This window comes from Macaca mulatta, chromosome 9 (genome assembly GCF_049350105.2).
Source record: "Macaca mulatta isolate MMU2019108-1 chromosome 9, T2T-MMU8v2.0, whole genome shotgun sequence".
Classification (NCBI taxonomy): Eukaryota; Metazoa; Chordata; class Mammalia; order Primates; family Cercopithecidae; genus Macaca; species Macaca mulatta.
This window is the reverse complement of record NC_133414.1, coordinates 62,456,507-62,480,009: the sequence shown is the minus strand read 5'-3', so window position 1 is coordinate 62,480,009 and position 23,503 is coordinate 62,456,507. Positions and strand designations below refer to the sequence as shown.

General features: G+C 51.8%; 1 protein-coding gene across 1 annotated transcript; it reads left to right on the top strand.

Annotated features, from left to right (window-relative positions):
- Positions 1-865: 865 nt before the first annotated feature.
- LOC114676007 (NUT family member 2D) lies at positions 866-14,206 on the top strand. The gene is made up of 11 exons (XM_028842974.2): positions 866-919; positions 1,433-1,502; positions 3,426-3,605; positions 5,669-6,368; positions 8,334-8,462; positions 9,431-9,570; positions 10,013-10,398; positions 10,885-11,001; positions 11,336-12,159; positions 12,712-13,016; positions 13,662-14,206. The coding sequence occupies exons 1-11, from the start codon at positions 866-868 to the stop codon at positions 14,204-14,206; spliced, it is 3,450 nt and encodes a 1,149-aa protein (XP_028698807.2).
- The last annotated feature ends 9,297 nt before the right edge of the window (positions 14,207-23,503 follow it).

Below are 23,503 nucleotides of genomic sequence, written 5' to 3'. Positions count from 1 at the left end.
AGCGATTCGTATAGAAGCTTTTCTTGACTTTGGCTACACTCTTGCATCCACAAACAACTTGTGCTACTAAGTGAACAGACTATGACTAATGGCCTGTTCTTCCGTTCCCAGCTGCTCATATCATTGACAAATGAGTGTATTAGAACAGGCATGCTGGCTGATCATTCTGATCAAATCAACAAGCTTCACAACTTACTCAGTGAGGTCATTCGTGAGAATTTCACTGATTTTACGAGGACAGGAACTACTTCTTCGCTGAACTGCATCACGGTTTCAACAGCTGAGGTTTTCCTCAAGCTTCTGCATTGTTTGGAATAGGAGAGGCACGGCGGAGACACACTTTGGGGTTCCCACTGCATTGTTAAACCCTCCTCCCTCACTTCAGGGCCAGGCTAGCAAGGGAAAGGAGCAAGGCCTGGGCATCCCGCAGGGCCCCCGTAGGAAAGCTCTGAACGCGCCCGCCTTGAGCGCCGCCACAGGCCTGCTCTGGCCAAAATGTGGGGTCGCCCCGCGGACACTGGTGACCAGTGGGAGCATGACCAGGAGGCGATTACCTTCTAATCACACTTGGCTTTATTTTTAGGTAACACCAAGAAGGACGCCATGAGAGCGAAGGCCGTTGGGTAACCGCCCTTTGCTCTCGCGCTGCGCGTCTCCCCGCCATGAACCGCCAGCAACAGACTCTAGGAGCTGTTGAGGGCGGCCAGCGGCGCGCTGGAACCCAGCCTGCCTCAAGGCTCGTGCGCAGGCGCATGGGGCAGGCCTGGAGCCCGCCCTGGGAGCGCCCCCTGGAGATGGGGAAATGGAGGGACGAGGCACCTGGGTACTTCCTGGGGCCAGACAAGGCCTTCTCGTTTGAACCTCCATGACCGTGCCTCTGAGAAATCAGTGCGTCCGCAAAGGCCACTCCCAGTTTTCAGTAATACAAACCTGCATTGCATGCACTTAGGTAACACTCTTGCTGAAAGGTTTCCCTTTGGAGGGTTTATCCTAAAGCAAAGTATCCTCAACTTGCATGTTTTGCATTCCTTTTGGACTGCATTTATTTCATTCCTGCTCATTCCTTTCAAAAAATAGTATGCCCTGTTTTCCTACTCAGTCTGGAGATTCCATTGAAGAACATTTCTGGCAAAGAATTTTAGACCTGAAAACACACTCCAAAATACAGCTTCTTCTGACTCCATTCCCAGAGTTTTTCCGACCTCATTCAAATGATTTCTAGAAATGTTTTTGTTATAGCTTTGATCAATTTCAGCTGACAGAGCAGCAGGTAGTAAGGGAACAATTCCACACTCCCCCACCCCCGACTCTGCAACACAGTGCAGAATTCCAGTTGGCAATAAAAATCTAGTAGAGAAGCAACTCAGTGACTTGAGTTTGTAATAGCTTCAGAAGAAACTTTAATCGTCACATCCTTTCTGCTCATTTGCAGGATTCCTATCGTCTGTCTCCATGTGATAACACTGAAGAGCCTTCACGTCTACGCCGGCCCAGGGCCTCAAGTGCAGAGACTGAGAGCTGGGCAGGACACAGCATGGAGCCGCCATTCCTCTACTGTTCCCTGATGGGGTGGAAGAGCATGTGTCCTCTGAACAGGGGATCCAAGCCCTGAGATATTCTTTCTCAGCAGTCAGTGTGGCCCAGGACTTTCTATGGGCATGCTCAGAGAGGAGTGGCCAGAGGACTTCTGGCCACCACCTCCCATGGTCAGTCTTCACAAATTACCTTTGGCTAAGTTGATGTCTCTCCTCCTGGGGTCTAGGACTTCAGACATGCACAGAAGTGATTGCAGAATTGAGACAAGACACTGTTCCACAGTATAGTTTTTGTATACTGGTCAGAAAAAGACTCATTCAAATCCTGTATCAAAGCCATGTGTAAGAATCTTGAGAAAGCATCCGCTGACTGACTTGACAAGGGAGGAAGCAAAAAAGAATTCTGAGTATGATATTTTTGCCTCAACATCCCTCTTAGATGAAGTTATTGATTGAAAATCATTTAAGTTTGCCCCGTGATAAAAGGTCTAATCCTCAGAAAGATCTCCAAAGCATTTACGGTTTGTTTGGTTTTGTTTTGTCAAGTTTACCATGATTTCACTTGAATTGCTCTCCGTTGATCTTCTCAGCTAAGATCGAGATAGAGTTGCACAGCGGAAGAGGGCTGCATGTAAGAAGACAGTTCTGTCTCAGAGGACAAATGGCCTGGGAGCACCCAGACAGGCAGTCACTGTGTGGAGGTCACTCCCCTCCCAGTGGCCACTGTGGAGGCATTTCATAGAAATGCTTGCTGGACCATTCAGGTTTAGAGTTGGGACAAAACCAACAATTCATGAGGATATTGGACAGGAGTTAGGAATGACCTCACACAACTGGGGCAAGGAGGGGAGAACCCTGGCCTTGAGACTTGCAATCCACCGCCTGCCCCTGCAGTGTGGTCCCTGTTACATTTTCCTGCAACTCTGCCTTCTTGAGCCCAAATGTCTTCAAAAGGGGTAAACGCTTCGTAAGTGCCAACAGGGTGTGTTTCAGTGAATGTTAGCAATGTGCACCGGTCTGGCTGAAGGCCTCTTCCTTTCCCCAACACCCTCCCATCAGTGCAAAATTATCCCACCCAGCAGGGAGTGACGTGTGTGTCTCAGAATATTTTGTTGCTGTGCTCTGAGTACTCACTCCTCATCTCCTTTGATCGGTTTCCTAACACTCCCCTTGTTCACAACACAGAACATGAGTGTTCTTTCCTGTCATTTTGACGCTGATAAACGGACAGTGATTCTCAGTGTGAAAATGAGAATGAAGTTTTTTTAAAGACAGGCTGTTTCACACAGTATGCTGGGAAACAAAATGAAAGGATTTCTGGTCTTGGTGCTATAGGTCGCATAGCCACTCTTTCCTGGATTGAGGCTTTCCAGCAAAGGGGATGGGAAGTAAGGCTGGCCTGCTGGTGTGGACAGAGATTCCAGCAACATACATGACCTGGGGGCACAAGGATTGCTTCTGAAACAATGATGAGCACACAACCACCTAATAGCCTGGATCAGCTGAGACCATCCTGATTTCAAACACCCAGTCCCCTTGCCTTCCTAAGAACCCCTGTGTTTTCAGACTGAAAACATGTTCTGAATTGTGTTCAGGAAGTGCATCCCCTGTTGAAAGTCATCAAGAGTGGGAAAGAGCCAAAGTGGGAAGGAGCATGGTTTGATTGGCACAAAAGGAGGTCTGTTGATAAAGAATGGAAGTAAAGGGGAAATCAGGTATTAGCTTTTGCTGTGAGTCAGGACAATTTGAAAGTTGCCTAAAGAGATGCACACCATCTGTGTTGCTGCCGTCCAGTTGGAAGGGAAACTCAGGTTCTTGCCTAATGGCTGAAGCCATTCACAGAATGTCCCCCACCCCTACCAGCTGCCCACTGCCCCTCCCCCTCTGCAGAATGTCTGGGGGCCTATGTTCCAAACCTATTTACATTCAAATTTTCCCTGCTCCACTTGGACTCAGGAGCATCTGCTGAGCCAGGTCACTCTCTTGGTCCTACCCTTGACTTTTCTCATTGCGGAAACTGCCAGACAGCGGTGGTCAGTGCCCAGCCTGAGGGGATGGCTTCAAATGGAGGTGAGCCTGTAGGGATGGGGGCATTATCCGAGTCTGCCATGCCTCAACTCCTTGGGAATTCAAATTTGACACTGCCCCTGGGGACAGTTAATAGGGCTGATGTTGAGGGAGGGAGCACTGGATGTCCCCAAGGACATCACACCTGGGGATGGCCATGGCACCCTGAGTCTGTGGTTAGGGAGGATGAATCCTTAGAGGTGGACCAAGATGCTTGGGGGAATACACCGTGTAGGGGAAAGGTTGGAGTGGATGGATTGATCCTTTCTAGAGAGAGACAGGTCATGTCATTGTGTGTTTGTAGGGAGTGGTGGGATCGTGTTGTGCTGGAGGCCCCGGGAGGATGACAGGCAAGCCTGAGTCCTGTGCCGTGTCTTCAGGCACCTGGAAGGTGCCCTTCCATAGTGTTCAGAGGAATTTAGACTGGAGTTTTCTAAATCTTAGGGAGGAGTGGGGAGAAGTGGTCTCAGCCAGAAAACTGTTGGGTGGGTTGACTGTGACAGACCTTGTAGTGACAACCTCTGGGTGAGCGAGGCTGGGGGCTACTGTAACTGCCACAGCCCGGAGCCTCTCAGCTCCCTCCCAGAGCTGGCTTCTCTGTCAGTTCAGGTAGCTGTTGGCTTTGATTTAACAGGGGTGGGGGCAGATGGGGAAGTTCAGGCAACACAGGGCCTGGGCTTCCTGAGTTGTTCTGAATTGCTTGCCTGTTTGTGGAAGCTCAGGTCTTCAGACCCACTTCCTCTTGTCTGCTAGTTCATGGCCTGTCCTCTGCACTTTGTGTTACTGTGGAGATGAAGAATTTGCTCCTATTCCATTTATACAGCCTCATGAATGGGGGACAGGTGTGGATTCTTCTGGTTCTCAGTGGAAGGGTCTGGAAAGGCTGGTTTCTACTCCTTCCTCTACTTCCTTGAGTAGAGGAAGGAGAGTAGCGCACAAATAGGAAGATGGTTCTCTTAATATTATTATTCAAGTTAGGATGTGCGTCCTGAATGATGAGGTGCATGTGCTGTATCCCTTATTCCCCTTGACTAGAGACTGCAGGAGGTGCTACTGAATAGAGATGAGTTCCAGACAACTTTGCCTTCCCTGGCCCGTGGCCCAAGAACCTCTTGTTCTTGGTTGGCCACTATGTTCAGTTATTGGGAGCTCAAAGGAGAAGGACCACAGATGGGCTCCTTATCCCACTACCTATTGTAACCTGAGCAGCAGCTGTGAAAATCCCTAGACACCTCCCCTGATAGCCCTGCTGCTCACCATTTGCTGGCTGTGTTCTAATCGTGTGCAGCTGTTGCTGGCTGTGCAGTGACACTATCTCAGGGGACTCCACCACTGCTTCTCACACCTCTCCCTGGGAACAGAGCTTCCTGAGTGGCAGCTGGGACCATCAAGTACTGAGGAAAGGGTGGCCCGAATCTGACCCCTATTTAGCACTTGCTGTTGGTGGTGCCAGGACAATCACTTCTATGCAGGGCATGACGAGTTATGGATTATCTTCAGGGTTCGTAGGGCACTGGCTTGGGAAAGATTTCCATCCAGTGGTTTTCTTTTGCTGTGTTTGAGCTAGGAAAGACAGGGGTTTACAAGAGCTTCAGGAAAAGGAAGATTGAAGAGGAGATGGGGCCATAATATGCGGAAGCCCCTGACTTCCTGTGGGCCTTCTGAGTGCCAAGCACTGCCCTGGGGTAGGCCCCTCACCTGTTGCTGAGCACGCTGAGGACCACCAAGCTGCTGAGAGACTCATCCCTGACCCATGGCTTGGGAGATGCCTGTGAGGCTGACAGGGTCTGCCAGGGACACCCCAGGGAGACCCTCGGGCAGCGAAGGCTTAGCTGTTGCTTCTTGGGGACAGGGGTCAGGGAGTCTTGGTGACCGGGGCCAGGCTCTCTAGTGGAGCGACTCTCCCGTGGAGGAATAGAGCATCTGATGCACACTCAGGGACACTTACAAGCTGCAGAGTTTCCCTGTCACATGCCCTCAGCTGTTGGGACTCCCCTCTGATTCCCCAGTGACTAGTGTGGACCTGGAGACCCCAGCTCATTCACCTCTTTCCTTTGTCTCCACAGCATACCCAGTGCTGGGACCAGGCGTGACCATGAACCCTGGCACCTCCCTGTCTGTGTTCACGGCTCTGCCCTTTGCCACACCTGCTCCCAGCCCGGCACAGGGGCCACCCCTCATGACTGCAGGGGTTCCTACGGGTGGCCCACTGGTGCTGCCTGCCTTCCCCAGCACATCTCTGGTGGCAGGACAGGATGGTCATTGCCCAAGTGGGGCCGCGGCTTCCAACGGCTTTGTCCAGATGAGGACAGAGGTGGGGACTGTGAAGGCCCCTCAGGCACAGACCTTGGTCCTAAGTCAGGCCCCCCTCATCTGGCAGGCTCCAGGCACCCTCTGCGGAGGTGTCGTGTGTCCGCCTCCCCTACTCCTGGCAGCTACTCCTGTGGTACCTGTTATGGCTGCCCAGGTGGTTGGGGGCACCCAGGCCTGTGAGGGAGGCTGGTCCCAGGGCCTTCCTCTTCCACCACAACCACCACCAGCTGCCCAGATGCCCCCCATCGTGTTTCCAGCGAATGCTGGGCCATGCCCACAAGGGGCTCATGGAGAGGGGAGCCTGGCTTCCTCCCAGGCTAAGTCCCCGCCGGACAACTCCTGTAACCCCAAGAGTGTCTATGAGAACTTCCGACTCTGGCAGCACTACAAGCCCCTGGCCCGGAGGCACCTTCCCCAGAGTCCTGACACCGAAGCACTTTCCTGCTTCCTCATGTGAGTGCCCTCGGGGCTCTGGAGCTGTCCTGCAGCTCACATGTAAAGAGGCTGCTGGATGGACAGGAGAGCTTGTTCATCCTCTCTTCAGGGGAGCTTGCAGGGCGGTTGTGAGGGTGATGGGTTGCACTATGGGAAGGTACATTTTCAACAACATTAATCTGGCTGCGGCTCAGGACAGACTGTCAGGGGCCTCATCTCAACTGCCCGTCACTGTCCCATGAGTCCAGTCAATCCTTACTTTCAATAATTTTCACAACAATGTTTACAGAAGACCCAGGTCAGAGAGGGTTTCTGGTGTGACGTGAGCTATGGTTTGGGTTTAGGTCTTTGAGTACACACCCCAGTGCCTCCCCTTGAACCCAGTATTGATGGCCAGGAGCACATCACATCAGGCTGGGAGGAGGAGCTGCAGGGCCCAGATGGAACCTGGTACATGCCCGCAGTTCTGCCGAGGTCCAGTTAGCACAGCGGTGGTGGAGCCTTCACAGGGGGATGGTCTTGGGCCCCACACTGGGGTCGATGCTGGGCAGGTATTTGCATCTTCACCCTCAATCCCTCCCAGAAAAAGGGACAATGATGCTTCATTCAGGGGATGGTGAAGAGATGACTTGAGCTCACATATGACATGCATAGCACAGTGCCTGGAACATGCTATGACACATTACATGATAGCAATTATGATTACTGTCCCCATTACTATCATTATCAGGACTAGGCCATCTAGGAGAGAACTCCCCAAAGCCACAGGCTCCAGTGATAGCTCTGAGTGCACCACGAGCCCAGCAGCCCAGGGCCGTGGACTGTGGTGACTGTGAGGCAGCAACGTCAGCATCTGGAAGAGTTTGTGGTTTCATTCCCAGTCCCTACCTCTCTCCACACTGCGGTGCCTCTGTGACCCTGTGTTTCCCGCTGATGAGCAAACGGGAGCTTGAGCACATCCACCTTGCAACACACAGGCCGTTTCTCCAGGGAAGTTCCCTGCCTGGGGTGTAGGTGAAAGGTGACCCCATCTTCATCCCCAACAATCTCACTGCCCCCCCACCCTGGAACTGGTTGCATTCCCCCTTGGAGTGGAGTCCCGATGCACTGGGGACCCTGATTCTTGGAGTGGAGCTGCCCCAGGCTCACAGGCCTTTGCCATGTCTCCTGTGGGAATGTGGGAAGCTGTACCTGGCTGCTTGCAGTGGGCTTGGACACGGCTCTGCTTTGGTTCTGGACGTGTGCTCCTGCTCCTCATGCTCCGGGACCCTGAGGCTGCGTCCCCAGGGGCTGCCTTACTCCAGAGTTCCCAGGAAGCTGGTTAAATACTCAGTCCTGGGGCCCTGAAACCTGCACTTTAACCCTCGCTCCCAGGTCATTCTGTGTGCACGCTGTCTCAGTCAGCTCAGGCTCTGTCGTAACAAATCCCATAGACTGGGTGCTTTATCAAGACACATTCATGTCTCCCAGTTCCAGAGGCCAGAAGTCCCAGATCAAGGTGACAGCAGATTGGGTGTCTGGTCAGGGCCCTCTTCCTGGTTGGAGAGAGCTGCCTCTGGCTGTGTCCCCCTGTGGCTGAGAGGAAGAGCCCTGGCGTCTCCTCCTGGCCTTATCAGGGCTCCGATTCCATGACTGGGACCCACGCTCATGACCTGCTCTGACCCTGACTGCCTCCAAATACTGACACACTGGCCCTGAGGGCTTCAGCACAGCAATGTTGGGGGCACACATGTTCCACCCATAGTACTGAGTTCACTTCTCAACACTGAGGACCTGAGAGGCAGTCGGAGAGGCCACTTGGTAGCTTGTGTTGATGTTTGATCTTGCAGTCGTGTCCTGGGGCCTGAGGAGCCCACCTGGGGGAGAACAGGACAGGGACATGGCAGGACAGGTGTGCGGAGGACAGGGACCAGGGGTTGGGACCAGGTGTGCCTGGGATGAATGGTGGGCTTATAGACTGGGACTGACTGCACTGGTTTACAGCCCAGTTCTCCGATCCCTGGCCCGGCGGAAGCCCACCATGAGCCTGGAGGAGGGACTGTGGCGGGCCGTGCAGGAATGGCAGCACACAAGCAACTTTGACCGGATGATCTTCTACGAGATGGCAGAAAAGTGAGTGTGGGGTCCTGGGGGCAGGGCCCGCATGGCAGGGTGAGAGTGAATGACAGAGGCCCGGTGGCCGTGGTGGCTTCTCAGCGTGGAGCATGAGGAGGATGTGGACAAACACAAGACGCTCTGGGCCCCTGGCTGCCTCAGGAAGCTGCTCCTACCACTTAGAGTGCTCTGGGGTCTCCGTGCTGCCCTAATGGGAAGCAGCCCTGCCTGGCCTGGGGCCTACCCCTGCCTTGACACTGGAGGTCATGGCGGGAGCAGCCAGCATCACAGCCCAAAGTGGGTCACCTCCAGCTGTGGGGATGGGGAGAAGGGGTGCTAGTGACTATAGACAAGAGTGGGGTGCAGGCTCCTCACAGCAGTGGCCAGAAGTCGGTTTTCTCCCATCCCAGCCCGACCAGGGAGTTGGGTCGGGGAGACCTATGCCCAGGACACCGTGAGCCCCATCTCTGGCCTGACCGCCTTTGCTCCTGGGCAGTCCCCTCCGTGAAGACAGACAGACAGCAGCCTCAGGGGAAAGGGGCCCTGTCCTCTGGGCTCAGCTTGTGCTTCTTCCTGATCATTGGTCTCCCAGGCCTTGTGGCCCTGGCTTATCTTTGAGGGGCCCACAGTCCCAACCTCAGGACTCCTGCATCTGGGCATCATCCCTGATGCCTTCTGCCATCAACCCCACCCCTGGCCAGCTGAAACCTGGAGGAGCGATCCCCTGGGACCCTCCTGGACATCGTGGCCCTGACTTGAGTCAGGAAGCCCCGTTGATGCCATGGGCTCTGCAGGGGCCGGGTGAGGGAGGGTAAGCCCAGAACTCTGGGAGCAGCTCCCTCCTGGGACTGGGGGATGGCACCTAGTGAAGGCCTGGACAGTCCACCAGAGGCATTTCCCCCCATCCCTGCCCTCGGCCGCTGCCTGGTCCTGGGGAAAGGGGGTCTGGACCCTCTCAGCACAGCCGGGGCCTCCTTCACCCCCAGGTTCCTGGAGTTTGAGGCTGAGGAGGAGATGCAGATTCAGAAATCGCAACTGATGAAGGGGCCCCAGTGCCTGCCTCCTCCGGCCCCACCGAGGCTTGAACCTCAAGGACTTCCAGCCCCTGAGGCGGACAAGCAGCCAGGTATGGCTTCCCACATTCCCACAGGAGCCATGGCAAAGGTCAAAGGGGCCAAGGGAGGCCACCGTGCCCACACCACATGCTTCCCTTCAAGAGGGAGATCTTCTCCCTCCAACAGGACAGCTTCCAGGAGCATATGTTGGGTATTGACCTGGTCAAGTTTCCTAGCTACTCTCTCCCCTCGCTCATCCAAAACTCCACACATGCTCTGCCCAGGAAGCAGGGATGAGCGAGGAGAGTACACGGCATATTGGTGGCTGTGAACTTCCTCCCAAGCGATGCTGTCTCACATGTGCCCCTCCTGCCTCTTCCGGGGGTGCTGCGGTTCAGGTGGTCCTGACCCACCTGGGACCCACTTCACATCCCCAAGCCCTGCCCTCCCCTGTGTGGTGCAGGCAGGAGGAGTGGCCCTCACCACACCCATCCTCCTCCCTCTCTGCCTCAGTGTACCTTCCCAGCAAGGCCGGCACCAAGGCCCCGACTGCCTGCCTGCCACCACCCAGGCCCCAGAGGCCAGCGGAGACCAAGGCCCGCCTGCCACCACGCAGGCCCCACCGGCGAGCTGAGACCAAGGCCCGCCTGCCACCACCCAGGCCCCAGAGGCCAGCGGAGACCAATGTCCCCGAGGAGATTCCTCCAGAAGTGGTGCAGGAGTATGTGGACATCATGGAGGAGCTGCTGGGGCCTCCCCTCGGGGCCACAGGGGAGCCCGAGAAACAACGGGAAGAGGGCGAAGTGAAGCAGCCACAGGAAGAGGACTGGACACCCCCAGACCCGGGCCTCCTGAGCTACATTGACAAGCTGTGTTCCCAGAAAGACTTTGTCACCAAGGTGGGCTGGCCTGGAGTGCTGGTGTCTGCAGGATTCCAGGGGGTAGCACTCCCAGGTCCTTGGAATTAAGCTCTGTTCCTTAGTTACTCAGCAGTGCGTGTATTTCCATGGATTTGAGTGTCTGTGTACGTGACTGTGTGTGTCTGTGTGTTGCTGTGTGTTTGTGTCTGTGATTTGTTACCGTGTGTCTTTGTGTGTCTGCGTGGGTGTGAGTGTGGAGTGTGTATGCTAACTGTGTCTGTGTCTTTTCCTGTGCCGTATGTGGGTGTGTTTGTGTGTCTGTGTGTGGTTTGTGTGTCTCTGTCTGTGTGTGCGTATGCTACCAGGTCTGCGGTCTGTGTCTGTGGCTGGTGGTCACCATGATATGAGACAGCCCCACGAGGGTGGGGACAAGGTGCTTGCAGCTTTCTGCATCTCTTCTGGGTGTCCTTGGCTCCGGGTTGCTCCCTGCCCAGGAAGCTCACGCCTTCTTCCTTCTGTTTCCAGGTGGAGGCCGTCATTCACCCCCAATTCCTGGAAGAATTGCTTTCCCCACATCCACAGATGGATTTCTCGGCCCTAAGCCAGGAGCTGGAGCAGGAGGAAGGACTCACCCTTGCCCAGGTACCCCAGGGGCAGGAGGGACCCAGCACACAAGGCCCACCTGATTGTCTAACCCCACCCTGCTGGGGATGCTCGGCTTCTTGGGGAGCCACTCCGGGGTGGGAAGATGCAGGTTCAGAGGGAGTAGGATGGAGAGGAGCCAGGGAGGGGAGTCAGGATGCAAGCTGCAGTGAGGCCCAACGGGATGCCCGGCAGAGCCACACCCTCTCTCTTTGACATAAAGCCCAGCTGCCTCAGGCTTCCCTGCCTCCCGCCCAAGTGTCCTGGTCTCCACCACCCTGGGCCCTGCTCACACCCAGGGTAGTCCCAGTAAGTGCCCCCTTTCCTTCCGCAGCTAGTGGAGAAGCGCCTCCTACCCTTGAAGGAGAAAGAGCATGCGAGGGCATCCCCTAGTCATGGCATGGCCTGGTTGGACTCAAGTTCTTCTAAATTTGCAGCTGGCCAAGGAGCAGAGAGAGACGTCCCTGACCCCCAACAAGGGGTTAGCATGGAAACCTGCCCACCCCAGACGGCTGCCCGGGACTCTCAGGGACGAGGCAGAGCCCGCACTGGCATGACCAGGTCCAAAGACTCTGCTGTGCTTTTAGGATGTCAGGATTCCCCTGGGCTGAGAGCTGCCCGGCCAACCTCTCCTCCCCAGGACCACAGACCCACGTGCCCTGGCCTGGGGACCAAGGACACCTTGGATCTCCCTGGAGGATCTCCTGTCAGGGAGTCACACGGGTTGGCTCAGGGGTCAAGTGAGGAGGAGGAGCTCCCCAGCCTGGCCTTCTTCTTGGGTTCCCAGCATAAGCTGCTGCCCTGGTGGCTACCCCAGAGCCCTGTCCCTGCCTCGGGCCTTCTCAGCCCAGAAAAGTGGGGACCCCAGGGAGCTCTTCAGTCCCCATCTGCTCCGAGAAGAGGCCTCAGCCTAGCAGCCTCTCCTGCCACAATGTCCAAGAAGCGACCTCTCTTCAGAAGTCCATCGCCTGCTGAAAAAACACCCAACCCAGGGCCTGGGCTCAGAGTCTCTGGGGAGCAATCCCTGGCTTGGGGGCTGGGTGGTCCCTCACAGTCTCAAAAGAGAAAGGGTGACCCCTTGGTCTCCAGGAAGAAGAAGAAGCGGCATTGTAGCCAACAGGGGCTTCCGGGCAGGTTTTCTGGTGCCAGTCCGCAAGGGTGGGGGTCTGGCATCCGATGCCCCAAAGCAGTCAAAAGCTTCTTCCTCCCCAGTGCTGATCTTGCTGGGCCTTAGCTTTGGAGGGTAGGGAAGGGAGGGGAGGGGAAGGAGAGGGTGGCTGAATGGGGAGGGCAGGGAGGGAGGGGAGAGGAGGGAGAGGGTGGCTGAATGGGTAGGGCAGAGAGGGAGGGGAGAGGAGGGAGAGGGTGGCTGAATGGGGAGGGCAGGGAGGGAGGGGAGAGGAGGGAGAGGGTGGCTGAATGGGGAGGGCAGAGAGGGAGGGGAGAGGAGGGAGAGGGTGGTTGAACGGGAGGGCAGGAAGGGAGGGCCTGGGGGGAAGGGGCTGGGGGATGGGAAGCAGTGCCTTGGGTGTCTCGTGTGTAATTGTGAATAAATGTAGTTGTGTTGGAAAATGCTCTCAGGGCTGCTGCCTCTGTCCTCGGGGCTGTGCTGCTCCGTGGAGGGTATCTGTGAGGGTGGGCAGAGGAACTGGGAGATGTCAGGCACTGGGAACCCACAGGGGCTGGCCCCACTTTCTCCCCCTGGTGTAGGGAGCCCCTTCAGTTGCTCCAGGGACTGACAGATGCTGAGGAAGCTCTGATCCCTCCCATCCCCCACTCACAAGGCCTGCCTGCATTAGGGAGGCTTCTTGGAACCTCCCTTCATTATCAGTATCCCCGGAAAATCCTGGGATTGGAGAGAGCTGGCTGGCTCTTGTTCTGCTTGGTGGGAGCTGAGGAGAAGACAGCCGCCTGCAACATGGACATGGGGAGAGGCAGCCGCTCCTGCTTAACCCTCATCAGGAAGAGTGCAGGCACTGGGTTGAGCGGAGATGTTGAGGTGACCGTCCACATGGGTGTGTTTGGGATACGACAATGGGTGGGGAGCAGGGGAAGTCACTCTGCCTATTTCTGGGCAGGAGAGAGTCTTCTCTAACTAGCTGCAGCAGATGCTGCTTGCTGTGGCCACAGGGACTGGCCTCAGGGGCCCTCAGGGTCCTCCATGGAGCCCCCCACAGCTATGATTCCTTTCCCGTATGATGACTGAACTCATGTGGAATTGATGTAGACACAGATGTACATTGATATCTAAAACAGTTCCCTCCCAATACACCATCATCAATGGGAACAAGCATGACCAGCCCACCAGGCACAGGGTGGGTGTCTGCTAGTTCCAGGACCAGGGGGAGCTGGGGCCCAGGCTGAGAGGGGTTGAGGGTCGGCCACCCTTCTGCCAGGCACAGACCCCAAGGGCAGAGCAGGGGCTGCCTGGGATGTGGCATTGGCTGTCTGGGAAGTGCCCTGGGAGTCGGGGGCTAGGCATTCGCTGAAGGGAGACTTCCAGAGTCTGTGAGTGAGATGAGGACTGCATCAGGAGAGGGACCGAGGCTGGGGAGGACACTCTGCTCTTTCCCAGGTTGTCCTGTCCTCCCAGTCTCTGCTGAACTCCCCTCACCCCATGGGCCAACTTCTGCCCCCCTTACCTCTAACCCACCTCTTAGAATCTCAGATCCCAGCATGGACGGGACCCAGCACCCGCCCTGGTTCCCTCCTGGCCAACACCTTCTTCTCCACAGTCCGAGTTCTGATTCCTCCCCCAGGGCCCTTTTTGGCTCAGGACCCCTGTGACTGCCAGGGCGCTGGTCCCAGCACTGCCTGCATGCAGAGCTGTGGTTATGGCGCTGGGGGCTGGCCCAGTAGCAGAGGCTGGTGGGGTAAAACCGTCCGGTACACAGTGGCCTGGCCCCTCAGTCAAGTGACAAAGGGAGCCATGTTTGGGTCCTCTCTGGCCCCCTCTACCCACAGAACACAGCAGTCAGCCAGACAGATGCCCCTCTGCCCCCTCCCCTCTGTTCGATGTGGGCAGTGTTGGAGGTCTGCCATCCTCTGTAGCCTTTGGGAAGGAGAGTTTATCTTGGCAGGGCTTCCCCAGTTCAGTGCACATCAGGCCCTCGGGGAAAATGTGGGGAGTGAAGAAGAGTCACTGGTGGGTGATGTGGGCAGCTCCCATGACTCCTCTACATTCAGGGCCATCGACAGGAGATAAGGTAGCACTGCCCCTTTGCAGGAGTTAGGAATGTTAAATGAGCCTTGTTTGAAGGGAACGTGGTCCATATTCTGGCGTGTGTGGGTGCCCAGCCAACTTCCTCACCTAAGGGTTAAAGTGACACCCTGGGGCTCCTGCTGGTTACCCCACTGGCTGTTGTCTATCCCACTGTCCTTGTCCTTGTTTTGGCTGAACCATTCCTAGGAAGCAGAACTTGTGCTTCCTCTACCGCTGTGTCCCACCTGAGCCCTACGATCTGCCCCTAAATGGGCACAGAGGGGCTGACTGGGGGGCTCTGGCAGACTGAACACACGTCGCCCCCCGCCCCCCGCACAGTTCCTGTGTTGAAGCCCTAAACCCCAACGTGATGGTATTTGGAGATGTGACCTTTGGGATATATTCAGGGTTAGAAGAGATCATGAGGGTGGGGCCCTAATGATGGGATTAGGGCCCTGGTAAGAAGCAGAGACCCCAGAGCTCTCTCTCTCCCTGACACGAGGACACAGTGAGAAGGCGGCCTTCTGCAGCCCAGGAATAGAGCCCTCACCAGAATCTCACCACACTGGGGCACTAACCTCGGACCTCCATTCTCCAGACTGTGACAAATACATTTGTTTTTTTAATATGCGCCACCACCCCCAAGTCTATGGCACTTTGTCCTAGCAGCCCTATGTGACTAGGACAAGGTCCATAATCTCAAGAACTTCCTTCCTGACTGGTATCTGGAAACCGTGCATCAGAACCACGGGAAAGAAAGGCTTGGCCCTTTGCGACTGTCAGTGCACCTCCACCCCAACTGCGGTGTATCACACATGAACCAGGAGAGCCTGGGATGCAGTGACAGGGAATCTGTAAATACCCATGATGTCGTCGCATCCACACTTGGGGAAGCCATACAGCTTGCTCACAGCAGGTGCTGGGGGTGTTCTGAGGCTCTCTGTCAACTTGGCCTCCCTGCTTACGCACCCAGGTCACTATCTGGGAACCGGTGCCGCTGTAGCTGCCCCAGGCCAGTTTGTCTCCAGAGACCCCTCCGTTCACCACTGGATGACAGATCCCTGAAGAAGCCATGGCCTCCTGGGAAACTCCATCTGACAACCTGAGTAAGGCCAGCCCCCGTTAGTGAGCATGCTGTGCTTTCTGACAGCTGCCAGAATGGACTTGATCCAGGTGGCTGCCCTTTTGTAGCTCACTTGGATTCTAACTTCAGTGTCACATGATGCCCTATGAATGGAACATACAATATGTGTCTTTCATATCTGTCTTCTTTCACTTAGAATAATATTTCCAAGGTCATCCACATTTTTAGTATGTATCATTACATCAAACCTTTTTTGTTGCTGAATAATATTCCATTAATGGATATACTAAAATTTATCCATTTATCAGTTAAGAACATTTGGGTTGTTTTCACTTTTTGGCTATTGTGAATTATACTTCTCAGAACATTTGTGTACAAGGTTTTCTGGGGATGTATGTTTCCATTTCTCATGGCTACATACTTAAGAGTGAAATTGATGGGCCATATGGAACCTCTATGTTTAACCATTTCAGAAGGTGCCAGACTGTTTCCAGTGTACATGAACCATTTTATATACCCACTAGCTGTGTGAGGGTCCCAGTGTCTCTCCATATTTCGGCCAACATTTACTATCAACTCTCTTTTTGATAAAGTCATCCTAGTGGTTCTGAAGTGGCATCTCATCATAGTTGCATTTGTGTTTCCCTGATGTTGAACCTGTTTCATGTACCTATTCGACACTTGTATATCTTCTTTAGAGCAATGTTTCTCAACGCTTAGTAATTTTTAACTGGTTTGTGTTTTATCATTGAGTTATAAGAATTCTTTATATATTCCAGATAAAAATGCTTTAGAAGATATAATTTGCAGAAATATTCTCCCATTCTATGGGTTGTCCTTTACTTTCTTGATGGTACTCTTTGAGGCACAAATGTTTTTACTTTGGATGAAGTCCATTTTATCTATTTTTTCTTTTCTTACTTGTGGTTTTGATGTCACCTTTAAGAAACCATTAACTAGTCCTAGGTCATGAAATTTATTCCTATGCCTTTTCCTTTTTTAAAAACCATCTTAAACATTTTAAAGTGTACAATTTAGTAATGTTATGTGTATTCACATCATTGTGAAATTTAGATCTTTAGAAATATTTTATCTTTCACAACTGAAATTTTGTGCACATTAAATACTAATTTTCCCCGTACTCCCACCCCCAGTCATGGCAACCACTACTTGATGTTTCTGTGATTGTGACTACCTTAAATACTTCATATGAAGGAAAGTATTTGTCCTTTTGTGATTAGCTTATTTCACTTAGAATAATGTTCTTGAGATTGATCCATGTTCTAACATGTGACATGATTTCCTTCTTTCTGTAGGCTGCTTAGTCTTCCATTGTATGTATATACCATATTTTATCCTTTCATCCACCAACGAACATTTGGATTGGATCTCTTGGCCATTGTGCATAATGCTGCAATAGGGATTGTATTGAATTTGTAAATTGTTTTAGGTAGTATGGACATTTTAACAATATTAAGTCTTCAAATCCACATGCATGGAGATGTCTTTTATTTGTATACTCTTTGTTTTCTTGTAGCATTGTTGTTTTGTAGCTTTTAGCATCCAAGTTGTTTGCCTCTTTGGTTAAGTTTGTTTCTAGGTATTTTGTTCTTTTTCATGCTATTATAAATAAAACTGTGGTTTTTTGTTTGTGTTCGTTTCTATCTTTGTTTGTTTTTGTAGTAGAGACAGGGGACTCCTCTCCTCAGGCTCTCTCGCATCTCTCTGGCAGACAGGTGGTCATGATCGTCTGCGCTGTGGGGCCCTATTATTCCAGAGCAAATGCTGGAGCCAGACTGACCCTATGGAAATGCACAAGGACGTGGGCTGTGGTGATGGGCGCCCTCAGTCAGGCACCAGCTGTCCCGCGTTCCTGGCTTCCACCTCTGAGGCAGCTCCCCGACATTCTCCAAAGTCTGTCCACTTCCTTATCTGTTACAGTTGCTCTTGTCAGGGGGAGCAGTGGGCTTTGGCCTGTTTACCTACACCCTCGTGTGTGTGCTACAGCCTGGCTTGGGACACATTTGGTCTCCATGTGAAGACCGAGATTGCGACTTTCTGTGCTTGGAGCCCCAAAAGGACAGGTGGGCCCTGAGGGACAGATGCCCCAGTCCCAGGACAAGGAACTTCCCCCAGGAGAGCTGCTCATGGCCCCCTTTAACTCCCAACTCCCATGGAGGGGCTGACAGGGGTTCCCTGCAGGCTGAGGCTCTGAGCACAGGGACACCTGGGGCCCTACATACCAGCCCTATGAGAAATAGGGCCAAAGAGCCTCATTCCCCGTGTGAGTGGCTGGTCACCCACACTTCAAGGCCTCATCCTGCGCAGGGTCCTGTAGCTGACCCACACCTGACATGCTGAGTCTTCCTTGGGCTTCATCCCCTGGAGTCGTCCCCTATTCCTGGCTCCCATGCTGGTGGCCCTGCCTTCTGTCACAGATACCCAAGGACTCTCCAGGCCATACCTCAGTGACAGCAGCTTTGCCATCCCGCTGGCCTCAATCCCAGAAAAACTTCAAGAAAACAAGGCCCATGATTTTAAAAGGGCTAAGACTAATGTTACAGAAAATGGACTGTAAGATGAGGAATTTTCACAAGTGTTCTCCAATTTATACAGAGAATGAAACAGAAATTGTGGAATTGAAATGTGCATAAAGCAGTACTAAGAAATAGTGGTTTAAGCAGATGATGCTTTCACGGATTCAGGGCAATGACTGCTATCCACAGAGTGTGCAGAGGAAGGGCCTGGTCCTGGTGGGTAGCATGGCTGTGGCTCATCCAAGACAATGAGAAAGGGCTTCTTCACCAAGCTCCAGAGTGAGCCCTCTCTTAATTCCCCAATTTCAGTGCACAGTAGAGGCACCCTGGAAAGACATTAGCCTCCGTCTGCCTGGCTACATTCATATTCTCCAGCCCCACCCTCAGCCCACACTTGGGTCCCCCTGATGGGCAACAATGAAAAGCCTCTGTCCCCAGTGCCCCTGTTTTTCTGAGCCTTCCCATCAGGGTTCCTCCAGGTACCTCCAGTTTAGGGAGCAGCGCCTCTGCAACATCCTCCTCCAGAACAGATGGTGCGATGGGGACGGCACCATAACTGCTGCGAGTGAACACAATTAGGGTCCCCATTCAGAAAGAGCACCCAAGGCCCACCTGGTACACACAGGTGGTATGATGGAGAAGAAATAAGAAGCAAGTCTCCCTCCACATATGGTTCCCATGAATGGACATTGCTGCCTGAGGAAGGGGATCAGTCCCTTGAAGTTAAATTTAAGCTGCTCTCTCGTTATACAAGCCAGAGGCCCCAAACCTCAAAGTGAGTGTGTGTGTGTGTGTGTGTGTGTGTGTGTGTGTGTATGTGTGTGTGTTGGAGGATGTGGGGCTGATGAACCCAATCAGAACCATAGTGTATTTGAGACACTCTCCTGTGGACAGAAGAAGAGCCAGCATGTGTCATCATCAGCTGTGCCCTCCCTGGCTTGACCGTTAATCTGGCTGACCAAAGTCCCCAGCCAGGTCTCTATTCTTTGAACTGGCAGGAGGCCCACTGCTATTTACAGGTGCCCCCTTCCCCTTGCCTGTTCACTTTGATGGGCCCTTCTCTCTCCTGATTGTGTGTATTAAAACCTTATTTTTGTTGCTCTGCCTCTGCTCATGTGTCTATATGTTTTGTAATATATATATTATATTTTTATTAAATATATATTAACTATATGTAACCTTAACATTAGATATAAAGAATGTAGGCATATAGATATCTTACAACCATAAAACCTAAAGAAACTTACAGATCAACAAATGTAGGGACCTCATAAAATTCAAATGACAATTTTAGTGTAATGAAACAAAGGCAGAACAGTCACTCCCCTCCACCCTGAGAAAATGGCTCTCCCTGCCCACATGCAGACTCTCCTGAGATCTGCCTGTTGGCGGCACGCATTGCAGTAACTGGATGCTTCCACCACTTGTCCCTATGTAAGTTACACAGAGGCTTCCTTTGTACATCCTGCAATGAAGTCTTTTGGCCTTCACTTGGTGAGAACACAATATTTCCTATTAACTCCCTGTGCATTTTTAAAAATATATCTCTATAACAAAGAAAATGTCACTCCCTGGCACCAAAGAAATGTTAACTAGATAAAAATGCAGACCTTGAGAGGATATGGAAGCTCTCTTCTAAGTCGATCATCCAAATGAACCAAAATATGTTCATCTTGATCGGTTACTCCACATCTCCAGCAATATGACCCTGTAGGCACCTGATCTCCTCCATTAACATTTTATTTACAAAATCAGGCTTCAGGCCAAAGCTGGTATGGTTTGCTGACCCCTGTTCTAGCAGAAGAGACACTCAACAACTAATTACACAAATAACAACCACTAAGTGCTATCAAGTAAAAGTTCCCAATGCTTAAAACCCTCTAAGAGTAGAGATTGAACCTATGCAGGTAGATCAGATTGCCCTGAGGGAATGGGTCTTAGATTTAATGTAGCTAATTAGTCAGGCGAGGGCAAGACTACTCCAGACAGAGGAAACCACCTGGGGAAAGGGCTGGGGCAGAAGACAGTCTGGCAAACCCAGTTGGAAAGACGCTTATGGAGCGGGAGCAGGAAGAGTGAGGGCCAGCGCCTGTGAGCTCAGGCTGAAAACAGCAGGGAGGCCAGCCCCTGTGAGGTCCTATGGGTCTTGTGAGGGAATTAGGTCTCTATTTAAATACAGAGACTGTGGCACAAGAAGTAACATGCTCAAGGCTGTACAGCCTGCACAAGATGGAGCTGGAAGCCTCCTCTGTTCACCTCCAGACCCAACTTCTGTATTCTCTTTGTGTTCATTTTGGTTCTAGCCTTGCCCAGAGTCTTTACAAGTTTCCCTCCATGCAATTCCAAAATCTTTCAACAAAACAAAAAGGAAAGGAAATTTTGTCTGCACCTAGGCTATCCTATAGTGGAAGGCCTAGAGGACTGGGGAGAGCTGTGTTCCCGCTTCTCCTTTCCTCTCTGATGCCCCCTTATATGGAGTCTTAGCAAAGCTTTCTCTGTCCTTGGTGTCAAAGGAGCCTTCAGAATATCACCTGGGCTCCTCCTCTTGTGTTACCATGCCCTCTGGGTCTCGCCCTGCCCGCCTCTGCACTCTGTCCTCACTGCCTCACTTCCACGCTCCCCTTGGGGACACTTGCACAGCTTGCTGCCCCATGAATGCTCCACGTCTGCTTTTCAGTTCCACGTTCCTCTGCTGGAAGAGCACGTGTCTCGCCCAGCCCTTTTGTCTGGACACCTTCTTTTCTTTAAGAATCCACCCAGGAACAGCTTCTGATGCTTCTAGGTCTGCAGGAAGCCATCCCCGGCCCCTTCCTCACCCAGCCTGAGTGCTGTGCTCCCCTGCAGGGTCCACACAGTTCCCAGTGTGAATGGCTGACATCCCAAACTACTGTTCACCTCGGCCTCCCGCACTGCACCCTGAGCTTGTGAGCTCTGTGACAGCAAAGGGCTTATGCGAAGGGCATTTGGCACTTTCCACATGGAGGTTAACCCATTTACCTTGTTAATTCCATTCGTTCCTACCTCTTAGGAACCTGCATATTTCTATTCTTCAGATTTCCTAGCATTGGACCTTATAGGAGCATTTCTTAAAATGGGGTCCCCAGTCCAACAGCATCAGCATCACATGGGAGTTTGTTAGAAATGCAACTTCTGGAACCCTCTTTAGACTTCTGGGATCTAAAATTCTGGGGGTAGGTGCAGTGATCTGTCTTTCATATCCCCTCCAGCTGACACTGAGGCAGGCTAACGTTTGAGAACCACGGCCTCCCAGGAAGTCATTGCTCATGAAATTGTTGATTCCCTGAGGACAGTAACGGGTTATTTTCAATCTGGAAAAGAAAAAAGAGTAACTGAGGAAATGACAAAGAACACTTTTACTTCAGAAAAAGAATTTTCTGACTTGATATTTCAAATATGTGACTTCCAAATAAGGCCTAGTTTTGTACATTTAAAAAGAAGGTTGATTCTGTCTGGCTCAGTCTGCCCCAGGTGTGGTTTTGCTGAAGGGCAGGTGTTTGGAAGAGATAACCTTACCAGGTGCCGTCCACTGCTCAGATTCTCTGCTTCTAGGATATTCTGTGTACTATAAAATAAATGTAAGCTAAAGAGGAAGGCATGATTGCTAGGGGGGTAAAAAGATGGTTTCTGTTTTGCAGGATGAAAGTATTCATGGATGGATGGTGGTGTTGGTTGCATAAAAATGTGAGTGTTTTAATGCCAACAATCTGTGCAGTTCAAGATGGTTAAAGTTATCAATTTTATGTTATTTATGTTTTACCACATTTTGAAAATAAAAGTAAAAAGATAAAACTGGAACCTAAAAATGTCCAGGTAACAATAAAGCTGGCAGAGTAGCGTATAGGACTACCCAGTGTATTTAGAGCAGCCCAGCAAAGCAGAGGCCCCTAGCGAAATGGGGGATAAGAAAAGTGAAACAATTCAGACTAAGTTTCAGGCCATCTGACCACAATTGAGGCCCCCCAATACTACTCTACTAAGTGTATTATATTGTGGTGTGTATGTAGGTGTATGTGCACATGTGTGTGAATGTGTGTCAGGAGTACATGTATATACATGTGTATTGTGTAAGGGTGTGAATATGTGTGCATTTGGGCATCTGTACATAAGTGTATGTGTATAGGTGTGGCATGTGCATACTTGTTCATATGTGTAATGAGTTAGTGTGCATGTACATATGTGTGTATTGGGCGTGTGTGTAATTCTATGTGTTTGTGGGTGCACATACACGTGTATTTGCATGTGCTTAGTGAGTGCTTCGCTGGCCATAATGGCTTGTTTCTCTGGCCAAGAGACTTGATTCTCCCTGATTCAGCCATAAGTGTGCATTTCCCAGCATCAGGGTGACTAACCAGGACATCCGGAGAACTTTCTTCTTCTCTGCCCCACCCATCCTGCCCACTCCATTCTGGGGTGTCAGAGGCTGAGGCTCTGGCCCCAGTGTGAGCCCCACAGGAGGTCTTTGAGCCCTCAGGTTGCCTCACAGCCAGCATCCATGAGCATCTTTCTGTTTTCCAGGAGGGTGAGCCAAGGCTGCTCCCGTCAATGACAAAATGCTGGGACCTGGATTCACATGCAAGGAGAAACCAGGCACTGGGGGCTGAGGGTCCAGCTGCTCCTGGGCTGGGAGTCAGCAACCTCGGTGCTTCCAGGGCTCACCCTCCCTGGCCATGGGCAGTGCCCCTTGGCTTTGCGGCAATTTGAGGCAATGAAAGTTTTTATTTCCTCTGGCTGTATTTTCTAGACATATTTTAACATAGCTATAATAACATAAAATGTTGAATTTTTTGTCCTGCTTTTAAAAAGATTCTAGTTAGGTTAGATTATAAACAAGGTGGGTGGATCACCTGAGGTTGGGAGTTCAAGACCAGCCTGACCAACATGGAGAAACCCCATCTCTACCAAAAATACAAAATTAGCCAGGCATGGTAGCGCATGCCTGTAATCCCAGTTACTCGAGAGGCTGAGGCAGGCGAATCATTTGAACCCAGGAGGCAGAGGTTGCAGTGAGCTGAGATCGCACCATTGCATATTAGCCTGGTCAACAAGAGCCAAACTCCATCTCAAAAGAAGTAAATAAATAAATAAAAATGCCTAATAAATACTTATTGAAAGTATAAGTATAAAAAACTTTAATTACATTAATTATGAGATTTTAAAACTGTATTACTTGAGAGAAGAGGCCAAATCTCCTCGTGATAATTTTATTAATTTATTTAATAATAAAGATGAACATAAACATTTGTGCAATTCAGTGTTTAAAGTTTGCCAAGGTATATGTATATATTTTCCCAGTGCTGATGCTGTGAGAAGCCTAAGCCATGATGGAGAAGCCCCAGGCAGGTGCTCTTGTCAACGGCCCAAGCTAAACGCCCAGCCAACACCAGCATCTGCGGCCAGCCGTGTGAGTGAGCCTTTGCAGACGTCTAGTCCCGTCAAGCCCTGCAGATGTCTCCAGCACAGATAGAGCCTACAGATGTCTCCCCATGAAACCACACAGCCAAGTCCGGGCGGAAAATGTGAAAGGTGTTTCTACTAAGCCACTGAGTTTCTGGGTGATTTGTTTTACAGTAATAGAGACCGTTCAGGTTCTATCTTTTATATTTTTTTCAGTGGGAACATGAGACTTTTGAGAAAACACAGGTGATGAAACTATGTGCT